This window comes from Numida meleagris, chromosome 14, assembly GCF_002078875.1.
Source record: "Numida meleagris isolate 19003 breed g44 Domestic line chromosome 14, NumMel1.0, whole genome shotgun sequence".
NCBI lineage: Eukaryota > Metazoa > Chordata > Aves > Galliformes > Numididae > Numida > Numida meleagris.
The window spans coordinates 2421322-2435360 of NC_034422.1; the positions used below are offsets into that span (position 1 = coordinate 2421322).

Below are 14039 nucleotides of genomic sequence, written 5' to 3' on the forward strand. Positions count from 1 at the left end.
AGAAATGGGGTGAGGGTGAGTGCCAGACATCTGCTGGTGTGGATCAGTGAACTGAGGATAATTTTATTCTACTCTTTATTCTTCCATTATAAACCAAATGAATGAAAATAAAAGTTCTGGAAGTCTTTCTTGACAATGGTGAAACCTTACGAGTTGGACTGAAAGAGAGAGATGCCTGCTTCTTGCTAGGAAACATTTTTTTGTTACCATGTTGTGCCTTTAGGGCAGCTTTGAGGTTCTGCTGTAAGATGAATCTAGAGAGATCTTCCCAGCACAGCTTTGCAGTTGCTCAGGTGTTACAGGTGGAATCGTGTCCCCTCAGTCTCATGCTGATCATCTCTTCTCTACAAGTGTGGATTCATTTGATCAGTTGGTTTTGCTAGGTACGGATCTTCCCCTTTGTTCGAGAAGAGGCAGTGTATTTTTCACACTTAGGGTTGTGGTGGGTGCTGAACAGGCTGCTGAGTTGAAGGTCACGCTGCTTTTTCCTTCTCCTGTAAAAGAAAAGACATGGTGCTTATTTCAGTGTTGTAACATTTTGCTGCCGCGAGGGCCCCTTCACGAGGTAACACCTTTTAACATGTGGCACTGGAGCCATTGTTTGTTACTGGAGCACAAAAATTGTTTGGCAGGAACTTGTCACTGCGTATGCTCCCAGGAACAGCAGCCGGGGAGTGTGCAAATACACATTTGCTCCTTAATGGATCTCAAGTTATTTATTTTCATGATTGTTTTAAACTCTCCTGGATTATTATTTTTTATAGGCTGAATTGCTGCTGCTATCAGCAGGAAGGTAAGGAGCTGGCTCTCGAGGAGTTTTCATGCTCCTCAGAGGAGTGCAGTGAGAAAGGTGTAATGTCTTGCTGCAGCATCAGGGCTGTGAGTTTAGGATCTGTACCCATTCAGCTGGCCCTGAGTGGGTTTGTGTTTCCTTGGGAAGCCTGTGGGGCTGGCAACGCCCTGCAGATGCGATCCTACTGTACGGTACCTATTTGCTTTACACAAATGACTTGAAGGGGAATGATACCAATACTTCTAACACTGGAATGAAGTCTCCTTCCATTCTTACAGCATTCATGTGTGAGGAGAGGACAGGGATTAAAAGGATTTGGTTTTGTTGCAAGAAAGCAATGTCTTCTGCTCCTTCAGCAGTAACCACACAGGTATCCAGCTCTTCTTCATGCAGCTGCCTTTCTCAGTCTGCCCCATCTGAAATGCCTCGACATCATATCTGTGATCAGTTCACAGTGACGACTGCATTGCCTGCTTTCTCTTCCTCTCTTCTTTTGTTCTAATTTTATAGAACAGATGTGTGCACACTAGCTCTTCTGCCGGCCCTCTTTTTTTCTCTCCCTACTACACAGCCATAGAGTCTGTTGCATTGCACTGACGTGCAGAAGTTTGGGGAGACATTAGCATATATGCCAAGCTCTACAAAATGTACTGTGTAACCTTTTATTGGGCAAGCTGTTTCCATTTTCTCACCTAACAGTCTTCCTCTATCCTGTCCCCCCTGTTTATTATGTTTAAGGCGCCATCCATTTCTCCAATAAAACTGCTTTCTTTTTTTATGGCAGCAACAACTTGTTGCCTGATGCATTCAGTAGGAAAGATGCCTTAAATCTTCTCATTATGCATGCGAAACCTGTTGGAGGTTGTAGTGGAAAAGGGAGAGAGTGATTCCCAAGTGCAGTCACCACTTGGTGGTATGATACGTGCAGCTGAACCCCCAGCAGAGGGGCATCTGCAGCACGTGTGTGGCAGGCCAATATTAAAGGAGGAAAGAGGTAAGGAGTTGTGTGACCCTAACTAAGGACGAGGTTGTACTGCTGAATTTTCATGGAATTAAAGGGAGTAAGATTTAAGATGTTTGTGCTTTGTTTTTTCTTTTTTTTCAAGGCACTTCTTCAAGTTGAGGGAAATTTTATAGAAGTGACAAAATCATATACTGAGCATAATTGCAATTATCACACATACACAGTAAGACTCCTGCAAGTCTGCAAGAATCTGTAAAAAAAAAAAAAAAAAAAAGGTGGAAAATTTGAATAATTTATTTATGTTAATTCTTGGCATTAGACAAGCAAGATGTGGTGTTGCCTCATGTTCTCTTAGCGGGCTTTAAGCATGTGTGTGAATTGAAACAAAGATAAGAATGGTAAATTCTGCAGACAGACCAAATAGCATGCTCTTATGCTAGCGGAGAAGGTCCTGTCGCTGTTAGGAGGGCAGTCCAATGCTGCACTCCGTCCATCCAGCTTCCTGCAGCAGTTGTGCCCTGGTTCCTGGGGGCTGCGTGCTGTAGGAGCAGGGGCTGGGCTGTGCAGTGGTAGCAGCAAGCTGCGTTCTGCAGCCAGGCGGGGAGGAGCTGCTCTGAGCAGTGAGATGCACATGCCACAGAGTGCAGGGTGTTCCTGCAGGTGCTTTGGTACAGCTCATTATATCACTTTGATACGGAGAAAAGAGGGGGCAGGATTGCAATTATCCTGTATCCTGTATCAGATAGGACCAACGCAGTGTCCAAGCCACACTGCCTACCAACTTCATCAGCAGCTTATATGGACAGAAATGTGCCTCACACTCCTGACGGGTTTTGTCACCAACTGGTGATTATGGGGTGTTTAGTGGGGTACTAGTCTATGTGAGCATCCAATTCAGGCAACCTTAACAAAGGCTGCACTTACTGCATGTGCTGCCAAGCCGCTCGCCTTAGGATGTTTCAGTGTTGGAGGCACCTCAAGCCACTAAAGCTTTTTGAAAATCTTGGCTGCGAAGTCTGGAGCTGTGAATATGTAATAGATGATGGCACGAGGCCCAGCTGGAGTCCAAACACACACATACAAAGCCACGCAAGAATGTGAGCAGTGCTAACAAGATATGTGCTTTGCTGCTGCTCTCATCACATTTCCAGAAAATGTGTATGGAAATAAAGAATTTACTCTCTGCCTGTTTCTTCTAGCCTTAAGGTTAAATTCTGAACTTTATGGGACTTCCTGGTTTCCTCTGTTTTTCATCTCCTTTTCCAACATAACGTTGCCTTTTGGTTTTATCATCTCGAAAGCTCAGATATATTCTGAATTTTATCTGCAGGGAAGCTTATTTGTTTTTAAATGATTTTCAGTCTGGAAGCTGGGAGATTACAGGCAGCTGTAAAAGAAATTGCCTCCGAATAAAGATGAGTTTCTTGGTTACCTGAAAACCCAAACTAGTTCAAAATAAGAGTTTAAAGCATGAGATTATATTAGTGGGTTGATCCAATGATTTTACATTGCAAGGCCTGTAAAAGGATGAAGAGGAGGACTCTGATTTCTTCATCTCTTGTAGTCTGCCAAGTGAGTCAAATGGTGAGCTGCGGCATGGCACAAGTTGTGTTAGGTAACATGGGAGTGAATGTGAGTTCTTCCTCTGCAGCACTGTGCTTGGTGGCTTTGTGTCTAGGAATTGCACAGAACGTGCTAAGGGAAATGGTTGTCTGTTCTCTGCAGGCCCAGATCTAGTAAGGCCAACCTGCAGATCTGCGAGCAGATGAGATGGGTCAGGTCCCCAGGTGTGATGTCACACTCTTCATGCACTCTGCTTCCTGCTGCGAGCAGAGGAGCACGTAGGAACAGTGGGGAAGGAAAACTCCAGTGTGCTCTTGTGGAAATTTCAGTACTACCATTGCATTCATATCGTTGGTAAAGCCAGGTTATAACTGTTTGCCAAGAGGATGATCTATTCCTCATTTATTCCAAGTTTTCCTTTGACATGAACTGGAATTCATCAAGGAAGGCTGCAACAGGAAAGGATGTGGTTGTCTTAGAGATCTTTTGTTGCATGAGGCAGGTATTAATATAATACTTTTTAATGGATGATTAAGTTTAATGTGGTTAATAGAAGATCATTTTCCTGTGCTGTGGTTAGGAAGATATGTATGAAAAAGCAGAATGGAAGCCCTGGGGAAGTAATTTTTTCTTCTCATTTCTTTCCCTTCTGCCTCCCCATTTTAATTTCTTTTTCTTTGCTTTTTTTTTTCTTCTTTCTTTTGTCACTTCACTGTCATCAATTTTCTTTCAGGGAAAGATAATTGTGAAGAGAAAGGAGTTTAAAATTAAGACATTTCAAAGTTTGCCTTCTAATATTTTCTGAGGAAACTCAGATTGCCTGTGTTTTTCTATTTCATGTTCTATGCTGGGCTGTCCCTGATAAGAGACTTCAGTGGTTTGAGTGAACACCAAAGTATCAGCCTAAAGCAAGAAAATCAGCAAAAAAACAACTCAAGGCTGTCTTTTAATGGACAGTGTTTGTTCCTGTCTTCTGTGATTCTCCCACAACTGTGATCAGGAATTCTAAGGACAGCGGTACCTGCCTTGCTCTGCCAGTAAACTGGTGCTAATACACACAGGCACGCACAGTGGGAGGAATAATACCGCATTTGATCTGAAGGATCAAACATTTTGGGGAATCATCTGATCTCAAGGATATCTGCTCCTTCTTTTCCACATATTACTTTTTAAAGATGCATCCCTAACCAGCCTTTGTCACTGCTCTGTAAACAGCAGTGCTGTAAGATAAAGAGATTGGCAAAGAAAGAAGAGGGAGGTTGTTTTTTGTTGGTGTTTCAGTATTTTTTAGATGTGCATCAGACCTCTTTCTTCTGATTTTGAGGAAAGGAACCACAAGTATTAAGTGATACAAAACCAGAAAATTAGTATGCAGGTTGTAATTACTGTATGCTATAGAAATAAAATAAACATTAACTTCTTAAGTATCTAAACCTGCCCTTTTAGGTCACAGCACTGGTCCCGTCCCACCTCCTCTCTGGCAGTGGCTGGTGCAGAATAGAATCATAGAATGGTCTGGGTTGGAAGGGACTTCTAAGATCATCTATTTCCAGCCTCCTGCTATAGGCAGGGACATCTCTCTCTCGATCAGGTTGCCCACAGCCCCATCCAGCCTGGCCTTGAATGCTTCTGGGGAGGGGGCACCCACAACCTCGCTGTGCAACATGTGCCAGCGTCTCCCCACCCTCACAGTAAATAATTTCTTCCTGACATCTAGTCTAAATCTACCCTCTTCCAGTTTGAAACTGTTTCCCCTCATCCTGTTGCTACATGCCCTTATAAAAAGTCCCTCCCCAGCTTTCCCGTAGGCCCCCTTCAGGTACTGGAAGGCCACTATAAGGTCCCCCCAGAGCCTTCTCTTCTCCAGGCTGAAGATCCCCAGATCTCTCAGCCTATCCTCGTAGGGGAGGTGCTCCAGCCCTCTGATCATCTTAGTGGTCCTCCTCTGGAACCAGAGTGGAATACCTCTGAGTAATTCTGCTGTTGGTGCCCTGGAGCAGAAAGGCTCCCGGGGCAGCACTTTTCCAATCCTACAAGCTGAGCAATAGCTTAATGCTTGCCCAGAGCTGCCAGACAGGATCTCTAAGAATCTGGGCTGAGATAGTCATTCCACTGCAACGTCTCTCTTGCCTTTGATTTCAGCAGATTTCTGTGTGTTTGAGAGTGACTGACCTGGTGGTAAAGTTCAAAACTGAACTTGTAGATTTTTTATGAAAATGTAAGAATCATTTGCAATTTGGACAACAATATGTTGTTTTCTCTTTCAGATTTTTTTGGGATTTCTCATGAGGGAACAATTTCCTTGCCAGCTCTGCCCAATCACTTTGCAATGGGACTGCAGAATCTGGAAGGTGTACTTCTGTGGCACGGCTGCAGCCTTGGAGTGGGTGCTTCTGCAATGTGGATTAGACCAGGTAAGGCACAGGTCACTTTGACCACCATTTGTTTTGAGGATATGATCACTGCCTGATTGTCTTTAAGCTTGCTATTGCACTTGTGTTTTTTTTCTGCCTGACAGTATCTTAGTCAGACTTAAAATCAAAGTACCTAGAGCTGAGAGGTGAGACCCACTCTGTCTCCAGGTTTCTGCTGTAACAGTTTGCCTAAATATTCTTTCATAATTCTGTTCATTTTACATCCTGTGTGACACTCAGCCCGCCAAATCTACTTAACGGAATGTTCCAAAAAACCTGCTGAGAAGCTCAACAATTTTACTTTTCCATTTGTTACCTAATTCTGCTAAAATTTATTATCATAGAACTACTGGTTGCCTTTACTAAAATCCCATCTGCCTACTGACAAGCTCATAAGATGGATATGCAGTCTCTGGGCAGCTGGGAACTGAACAAGCACCGGCCTTTGTGAAAGTGTTCTGGATTCCTCTTGGCCTCAGCACCATATCTTACGGTGCTCAGGATGCTGTGAGTACTGCTCTAGCAATGCACACGTCTGTGTTGTGTGCAGAAGAGATCATTTTGTCTTTATTGCAAGGGGAATTTGAAGTGTTTGTCCCAGTGAAATGTTTTTGAGAGCACTAAGCAAGATAGAATTATTCTTACTTGGTTTTCTTGTGCTTCCTAGTCTGCTTGTGGCTTGAGTACTTGCCTCTGGGTGTTGTGATATGCTGGAGAGTCCTTGCTGGTGTGACTACACTTAACAAATGGTACACAATGGACTAGCTAAAGTACCTTATTGACACAAACAGCTTCTCCAGTAAGAGGGTTTAAAACACCCTGGTAAGTTTCTCAGCAGACATGAAGCAGCTCCAGTTCCTCCAGCAAAATAGATGATACCAGTAAAAGCCTTTTTGCTGCTTTAATTGTATCTGTACCAAGGCTTTCTCTGGTGTAAACCAATTGTATAAAATCAAGAGGATGGTGGTGACAGGGTATGTGCTATGAGAGGACAGCAGAGGGGGTAGTGGCTGCTGCTGTGTCTGTCACTACAGCTGGCTTGTGCTGTGGCAAGGGTGGAGAAAAAGGGGTAGCTGCAGTTACATCGAGCTGCTGGTGAACCTGCCCTGTGGACCACTAATGTCTATGGGATACAGGGAGAGTTTCAGCCTATTTTTTCACATAGGACCTAGCCTTAAAGATGCACGATAAAAGGTGCCTCAGTGCTGCAGTAGTGCAAGTGTGATACAGTTACAGTGCTGTTCTGTGTGGAATACCAAAAGGTGCACTCATCTCCTCAGCAGCATGGCATACCTGCCAATAAATGGGGAAGGAGTTTTTAACCTTAGGGATCTAATCCCTCTAAAGAAAAGAAGGGAGCTCTGTAAACATGGGGCCGTCCTTCCTTTTCACAGACTTGGGCAACATCTCTACCTATGTCTCTTAAAAGCATCTGAATTTGTTCAGGCAGCTGCCTGCCTAAAACTGTTACAAAAGCCGTGAAAGCATTTCTGCTGCACTATTAGAAACCCAGCAAAATCAAGCCAGAGATTTTTTTTGTCCTTCAAAGGCGACTTTTGTCTTATCCATGTGTCAGGGTGCTCAGAACAGATTTTCACTATGTGTATATAGCACTCCAGTTCTTTCTAGCAGCAATGCGTAGTTGAAAAGGAAAAAGTGTAATTTCTTCAGTCTGTGTATAACAACTCCTATATGGGATGATGTATCACTGGTTAAAAAGCAGAAGTTTTTCTACCCTTACCAGCATGGGTTTCCTGCATGAATGGTTGCTGAACTGTCCGTGTTGCTGTAAACTAGTCACATGCAGAATTTCTTCTTTCTTGTTGTGAACATCAAAAGTTGACTTTCTGACTGCACAGCAGAAATATGCTTTGCCACTTACATGAGCATAATTTTGTGATGAAATTACTGAAGTCAGCAACTAATTTCATTGCTGCCTCAGACCTATTTTAAATGAGCAGGTATATTCATCAATCATATCCTCGCTTCTTCTAGTACTGGCCTAATCAATACTTGAAAGAGCTATTAAAACACTTTCCAATTACAAACAACAAAAAGAGAAACTGTGGGTAGACAAAACAGTAGAATGCAGAGGGAATTCTAGGGGCAGGCATCAAAGGTTGGTGTTATTCTGCATTAGGACTTCATAGTCACTGAGCACGAGGAATTTTTTAATGGTACCCTTCCATCCAGCACTTTTAAAATGCCAAGAAGTGATCATACTGTGCTTAAAAACTGGTAGCACACAACAGTCATAAAGGGCAAAGGAAACAGCATGGACAATGCTCTGTGTTGGCCAACAGATACTTGGCTGTGTTGTACTGGATCTTATGAGTGTTTTGTTAATGTAGATGCAGCATTGTGCACTTGTTGCCAAGGTACAAGTCAAAGCTGATCTTTACCAAAGGATCCCAGTACAACATACTGGCTAAAATAAGTGAGACATCTTAAAATACTGGTATTGAAGGAATTACTGTGCAGTGTTGCCTAAGCCAAGAGGAGTGAGAAAACCTCATCCTGATAGTGGGTGTGCCCTATGATAACTCCTCTCCCACCAGCTGGATGACTCTGGGTTTATGTGTCTTTAGCAGAGTGTCACCGATGAGAAGGAAGGTGGAGTGGCACATTATGTAGACTTCATAGCAGATCAGCCTTGGTGATGTGGTCTGCAATACCAGAGCGGTATCGCAGACTGGACCTATCCTGTGAGCCCTGTAGAGAAGACTTCCTCTCATCTTTTACAGCAACTACATTTTTTACCAGAATCTGGTGTTACACAGCACAAATAGGAATGCTGCCCAGTATTTCTCTTCAGAATGTTTTTTCCAGTCTTTCAGACCTTTCCGTACTTTATCACTCTGCAATACCTACCTAAGATAGCTTAGATTAATAACATGTATTTATGGCATTAGCTTTTTATTTCAAATGATTGTTCCCACTGCACTGTGGGACTCTGACAGTGTCAGGCGCTCACGTTGTGTCTTTGCAGAGAGAGGTACAACACAAGCCTGTTGCTAAGAGCTCCGAAGTAGCCTCAGTCTGCAGGAATGCCACAGAAATGGTCACAGACATAAAGAAGGATGTAAGCTATTAAATAATTGATGACAGCTGGTCTTACAGGCATTTTTAATGCTATCCAGTTAAAATTCAAAAGGTCCATAGGGCTTTACCCATCACTGGAAAGTTACCATTGCCCTTTACATTCTGTATTTTGCAGCACTAAGGGCTTTTTTTTACCCTTAATGACTTATTTTCTTCTCTCAGCTTTTATTCTTATGCTGCATGAGAATGACGCAGCTCGTACATGACTGCAGACCAAAACTGCTAATTATTAAAAATGTGATTGTCATTTGTTTCCTAAAACAAATTAGAAACACACATCAGTGCTTTTACATCATGATTCATTTAAAAGAAATGTATATTCAGACTGTGTTTTTATCTAATTTTACTCAGCACAGACCAAAATCAGTTAGATATAAGCTTTGTTTGCAAGCTCAATGTTGTGAGACTTAAAGTTCTTGTGTGAGTTATGTCTCTCTCCCTCCTTGTGTTTTAAACTCCCTACCTAAACATTTAGCAAAATGGAGGCTTAATAACTTTATTTTCTCTACAAATGTTCCAGCTGAAAGTTAGTCAGTTTTCCACCTGTGAAGGAGAAACTTGAATTTAACAGCTCCCTCTTCAAAGACTGAAACCTAACTCACATCTTAGGAAAACAATTTGAAAAATTATGTGCAATGATGTAATAATTTGTTGACACCTTTCTTAACACAACATAAATACTGAAAAACTCAGCTTTGGAGCTGGTGAGAATTGCAACTCCGTGTTTGACAGAGTAGTGGTTAATTCCAGCACAGTATTTGGCCTGATATTCATGAATTATTGTGGTTGCATCTACACTACTATTTTAGTTTGGGCGAGGAAGTGCTTTTGAAGTAATCTCCCAATCTTTCTCACATACCATGAGCTCACACCTAATTGAATTGGAAGACATGCTCCAGCTGCTAAGGGGAGTTCAGTCTGTGGGATCAGTGTGGAGCTTAACCCTGAAGCAAGCAGTGCTGAAAGGTGAACAGTACGGACCAGCAGGCTTTAGCACAAACCATTTAGCATTATAGGGCAACCTTGGTCCTTCTCAGCGTGCAAGAGTACAAACCTGTGTTAAATTCACTCTTACAGTTGGCTTCTCCTACATCCTCACTTGCACTGTGCTGCTGCTGCTCTCTCCCACCTTCTGACTCCGTGCAACAAATAATCTGTTGGTTTGTGTGACCTGCACATGCCATGTCTGCAAACACGGGGTTAGAGAACCTCTGCTCAGTAGAAGACAGTACAGAAAGGGTCTCTTCTGTTGCTGTGGAACAGTGCAACAATTCAGATGAACCTCCACAAGCTTAGAGAGGTGGCTTGTCTGCCAAAAGGTTGCTTCTCCTGGGGAGAGGATAAGGCTGGCTCCTCAGAGATGGTGTTGTGGTCCCTTTCAGCCACTAACAATTCCTTTACTTCTGTATGTGGTTGTAAACTGGCCCTGAATGATGTGAGACCTAGGCTAAGTGAAGATGTCTCTTAGCAGTAGCTACCCCTTGTACCATATCTCAAGCCTTTTCGTTTCCTTCCTTTGAAAAATGTCTGTGGCTGCTTTTCTTTTTCTATTTGTCTATACTTTTAATACCTGCTAAAATCAATGCCTCTGAGAAAGGATTCATTTTCTTCAGTGCAGTAGGGTACAGCTCTGCTATCCAAAACCTTGAGTTGACAGAACAAAACCAAAGCTGAAATATTCCCTCCTACGGCTCCTCTAAATCCCTGTTGATCTGTGGGGGACAGGAGAGCAGAACTGCTCCCTTCAAAGACAAGAACATTCAGATGAAGAAATTTTAAAGCTGCACATTTGCTTCACATGGATTCGATTTCACTTGACAGTAGAAGAGCCACAGGGCTAAATTTTATTACACATTTGTGCAACAAGCATTAGATGTTTCATGTTAAGAATATATTAGATTGTTTAAAAAAAAAAAAAAGCACAGAGATACACTCAGAACAGATAGAGAAAATGAATAGTATTCCTGGGAGATTTTTGTGCATTTAAAACCTGAAGATGGAAAAAAGAAAGTGCTGAATATGGTATAGAGAATTTCATCACTTCTCCTGTCCTAGGTGCCTCCATGCTACTTCGTGTGTTTTGACATTTCAGAGGAGCACTTCTCTTACTTCAGAGGTGCTGATAATCCCATCCTTACTTCAGCATCTGGTCATGGACTTGCTGGACTGTAGCATTCATGAAAAATCTGGCCCAAGGTATTGGTCTGAGTGGTGTGAAAATCAATTTGGTGTATCAGACCCAAAGAATTTGGAAGTTCTCCCATCTTTCTTTGTGCAGCCACTTTGATTTGGGTATCCTCACATGTACTTGCTGAGTAAAGGTGAAAAATCTGCCTGTTAATCTCAGTATGGTGGTCTTCAGAGAGAGCAGCTTCTGGGCACACGTAGAAAGGCAGAAATGGACCTAACCAAGCAAAGAAGTGGACAAAACGTGTGGTGTGACAATGCCCTGACTGTGAGGCAGTTTTCTTGCTGTTGTCTTCACTGTAGTAATGTTAATACCATAGTGAGGTTCTCTTGTGTTTGCTGCTATTGGTTGTTTTGGGGACCGGATTGTTTGGAAGGTTTTTGCTTCATATCTTCTGGCAATAGTAAAGAAATACTTTCTCCTTTGCTGCAGCAAAGTGAATGTGTTCTGACCTGGGGAGTCATAGTGAAGTGGATGCACAGATTGCTAATTGTGTTGCCTATAATCATCTCCATTTCATAGGCAACTTATAGCCTGCATTCTTCTTTTTCCATCTGGTATTATGCACACATTCTTTCATCTCTCCTTCTGCCTCTTAGCACCACGGCATTAACTACAGTATGGATGCCAGGGAGGAAAAATGCCATCCTTGGAAACGAATGGAGGGATTGGCAAAGACTAAATGATTGACGTTAACCATGCTGCAATTAGATTTCCTTGAGACTTTGATATGTGTTTGGGTGTCCAGGCTAATGAGCTGCCAATTTCTTGTCATCAACAAGCTCTGTGCTGATTAGCATGCAGCCCTCTCAACGTGGGTTTCTGTTTTCAGCATGTTAGAGAATCCAGGATAAGGGTCACATCTTGTATGCTTCATGTTGGTGTTATCTACCCTTCATCAACTTCCATGTGTTATCAGCGTCATTCCTTTGGAGGCAAAGGCAGTAGCAATACAGGCAGGTTGTCGTTCCCTAGGCTGATTTACATACCTAAGAGCATTTAAAAGGGCCTGATGTGTTCAGAGGACAAAGTAAAGTCTGGGCTCGTTTGTTTAAATGATGCAATAGAACCTCAGGCAGTATTACTGAGGAGGTTGCATAGGGCAACAACCCAGAGTTTCACAACTTCCAGAAGGAAGTAATGGCTTCCCCATCTCCAGCAGCCTTTCCAAAATGCAAACACTGGACAAATACAAGTTCTTAGTGCAGCTTGGCAACAATTCAGTAGAGCAGAACAATCTTACCTACTAAGAGCAGATGTTTTAGTCTGACCTAAACTCTATGTATTAGTATCACCAAAAGAGAAGAAAATAACTTCCAATATTGTAGATAAAGTATGTCCTCCGAATAACTTTTCTGGAGCACCAACAGTGCTGTATTTGAAGGGTGATTTGTAATTTTAGTGGATTTGGAATCATTCTGGATCTATTCTGCAACTGGAAGCCAATATGACTCATGTTTTAGCACTGGAGGTTTCCCAGAGCAATGCTGCTTTGACAGCAGCAGTATGGCTTTTGCGTTACTGCTTGGGTTATCAGAGGACTTACATCTTTGATTTGTTGTTAAGACTTCATTTCATTCACTATCTGGGAAAGCCTTGTCACGTTATGACCATTTGCTCATATGAACGGCTTACAACTGTTGACAAATGCTCTTATCTAGGGTGGATTATTTTCAGAGGCCTTGTGCATGTTCTTTCAAAGATGCAGAACTTGGCACAGACCGTAACAGGTATAGAAAGATCTAAATATATTACTGCTGTCTTGGCATCTTTATCCGCAGTAAAGATTTACTAATATAAAGATCTGCTTGAGCTCTAAAGCTATTAGAGGCAATGGCCTTAAAATATCTGAATAGTGTTTTTTGTATGATGTCCCCTCATGATTATTTCCTTTTGTTTATCTTACCATAAAAAAACTACAGAACTGCGTTCATTTTCTGGGAGCCACAGGGCCATTTAGTAGTGCGGTCTCTGTCCTGAGAAGCTTAGAGTCCCGATAAGATAAAGAGTGAAGTGAGCATTACCTGTGCATGAGTGAGGAGCATGGTGCAGAGAGAAAGCTGGGTCACATGGTTATCTCATGCTGAAGCTAATTATTAACTTATGGTGTCCATGTTTTTGATACAGAATCTTCTGTAGAAGACCTTCCTTCCTCTTTGCTATGAGATAGTCTTTTGCCTCATTCAAACTGGCTTTTTAGTGGCAATGGGCACACAAGATCTAGAAATAGTGTGAGAAATATGCCTTCCACAGTTTTGTTTTGTGGCTGGATCTGATTGTAGAATAAACGTGATGGAATGGATTGCATCATCCTTTTGAACCTAATGGGTAGCTAAGCATCAACTGTTAAAGCACTCTAATTTTTTTTCCTATGAACCCTGATCTGCAGGATTTTTCTGCATCAGTTGTAGTAATTACTTCACACCTCAGTCATGCTTCCAATTCATTGTTTGCAAAATCTAAGCTGAATTTTTGCATATGCACATTCTGACTCCACAGTCCAGGACCAACCTCAAACTGAAGTGCTGTATTTATCTGGATGGGTAGCATCTTTCAGCAGGCGACTTTTAATTACTTGTCTAATTCCGGCCCAGAGCAGAACTGAAGAAATAAACTGGGCTGGCAAGTAAGCATGTTCCTCTTGTTCCTGGAGAACCATTAGCTGTGCACAGATGGCCATAGGAGAGAGTACGCACTTGCAGCTTCATAATGAAAGAAGCTGGTTGCTGTTCTGAGTGATTTACCTGTTCAGCTACGCTTATCTGCTACGTGCACCTCATATGCCTCCCAATATTATGCGGTACTTAACAACAAGCATCTATTGCCTATTCATCCTCTTAGTCATGGCAGATTGAAAAGCAATTCCAAACTTTCTCCTTCCTCCTCTGCCACCAAGTTTATTTTGCCTTGGCATTCAGTAGGCCTTGGGAGAAAGGGCTGAGTGACTTGGTCACACTGGAGTGGTAACAAATCAGATGGAATCTCCATTTCTGATTGCTTCCAATTTTAAGAATC

The 14039-nt window shown here is 42.4% G+C and overlaps 1 protein-coding gene across 4 annotated transcripts in view; it reads left to right on the plus strand.

Annotated features, from left to right (window-relative positions):
• The window catches only part of GALNT9 (polypeptide N-acetylgalactosaminyltransferase 9), a 375903-nt gene that overhangs the window by 189346 nt on the left and 172518 nt on the right, over positions 1-14039 (plus strand). For 3 of the 4 annotated variants that reach the window (XM_021412958.1, XM_021412960.1, XM_021412961.1), the window contains one exon: positions 5588-5734. In XM_021412958.1, the coding sequence (XP_021268633.1) occupies positions 5588-5734 (147 nt within the window). Of the gene's footprint in view, positions 1-5587; positions 5735-14039 lie in introns of those variants that run through there. The other variant, XM_021412963.1, reaches the window with a different exon arrangement.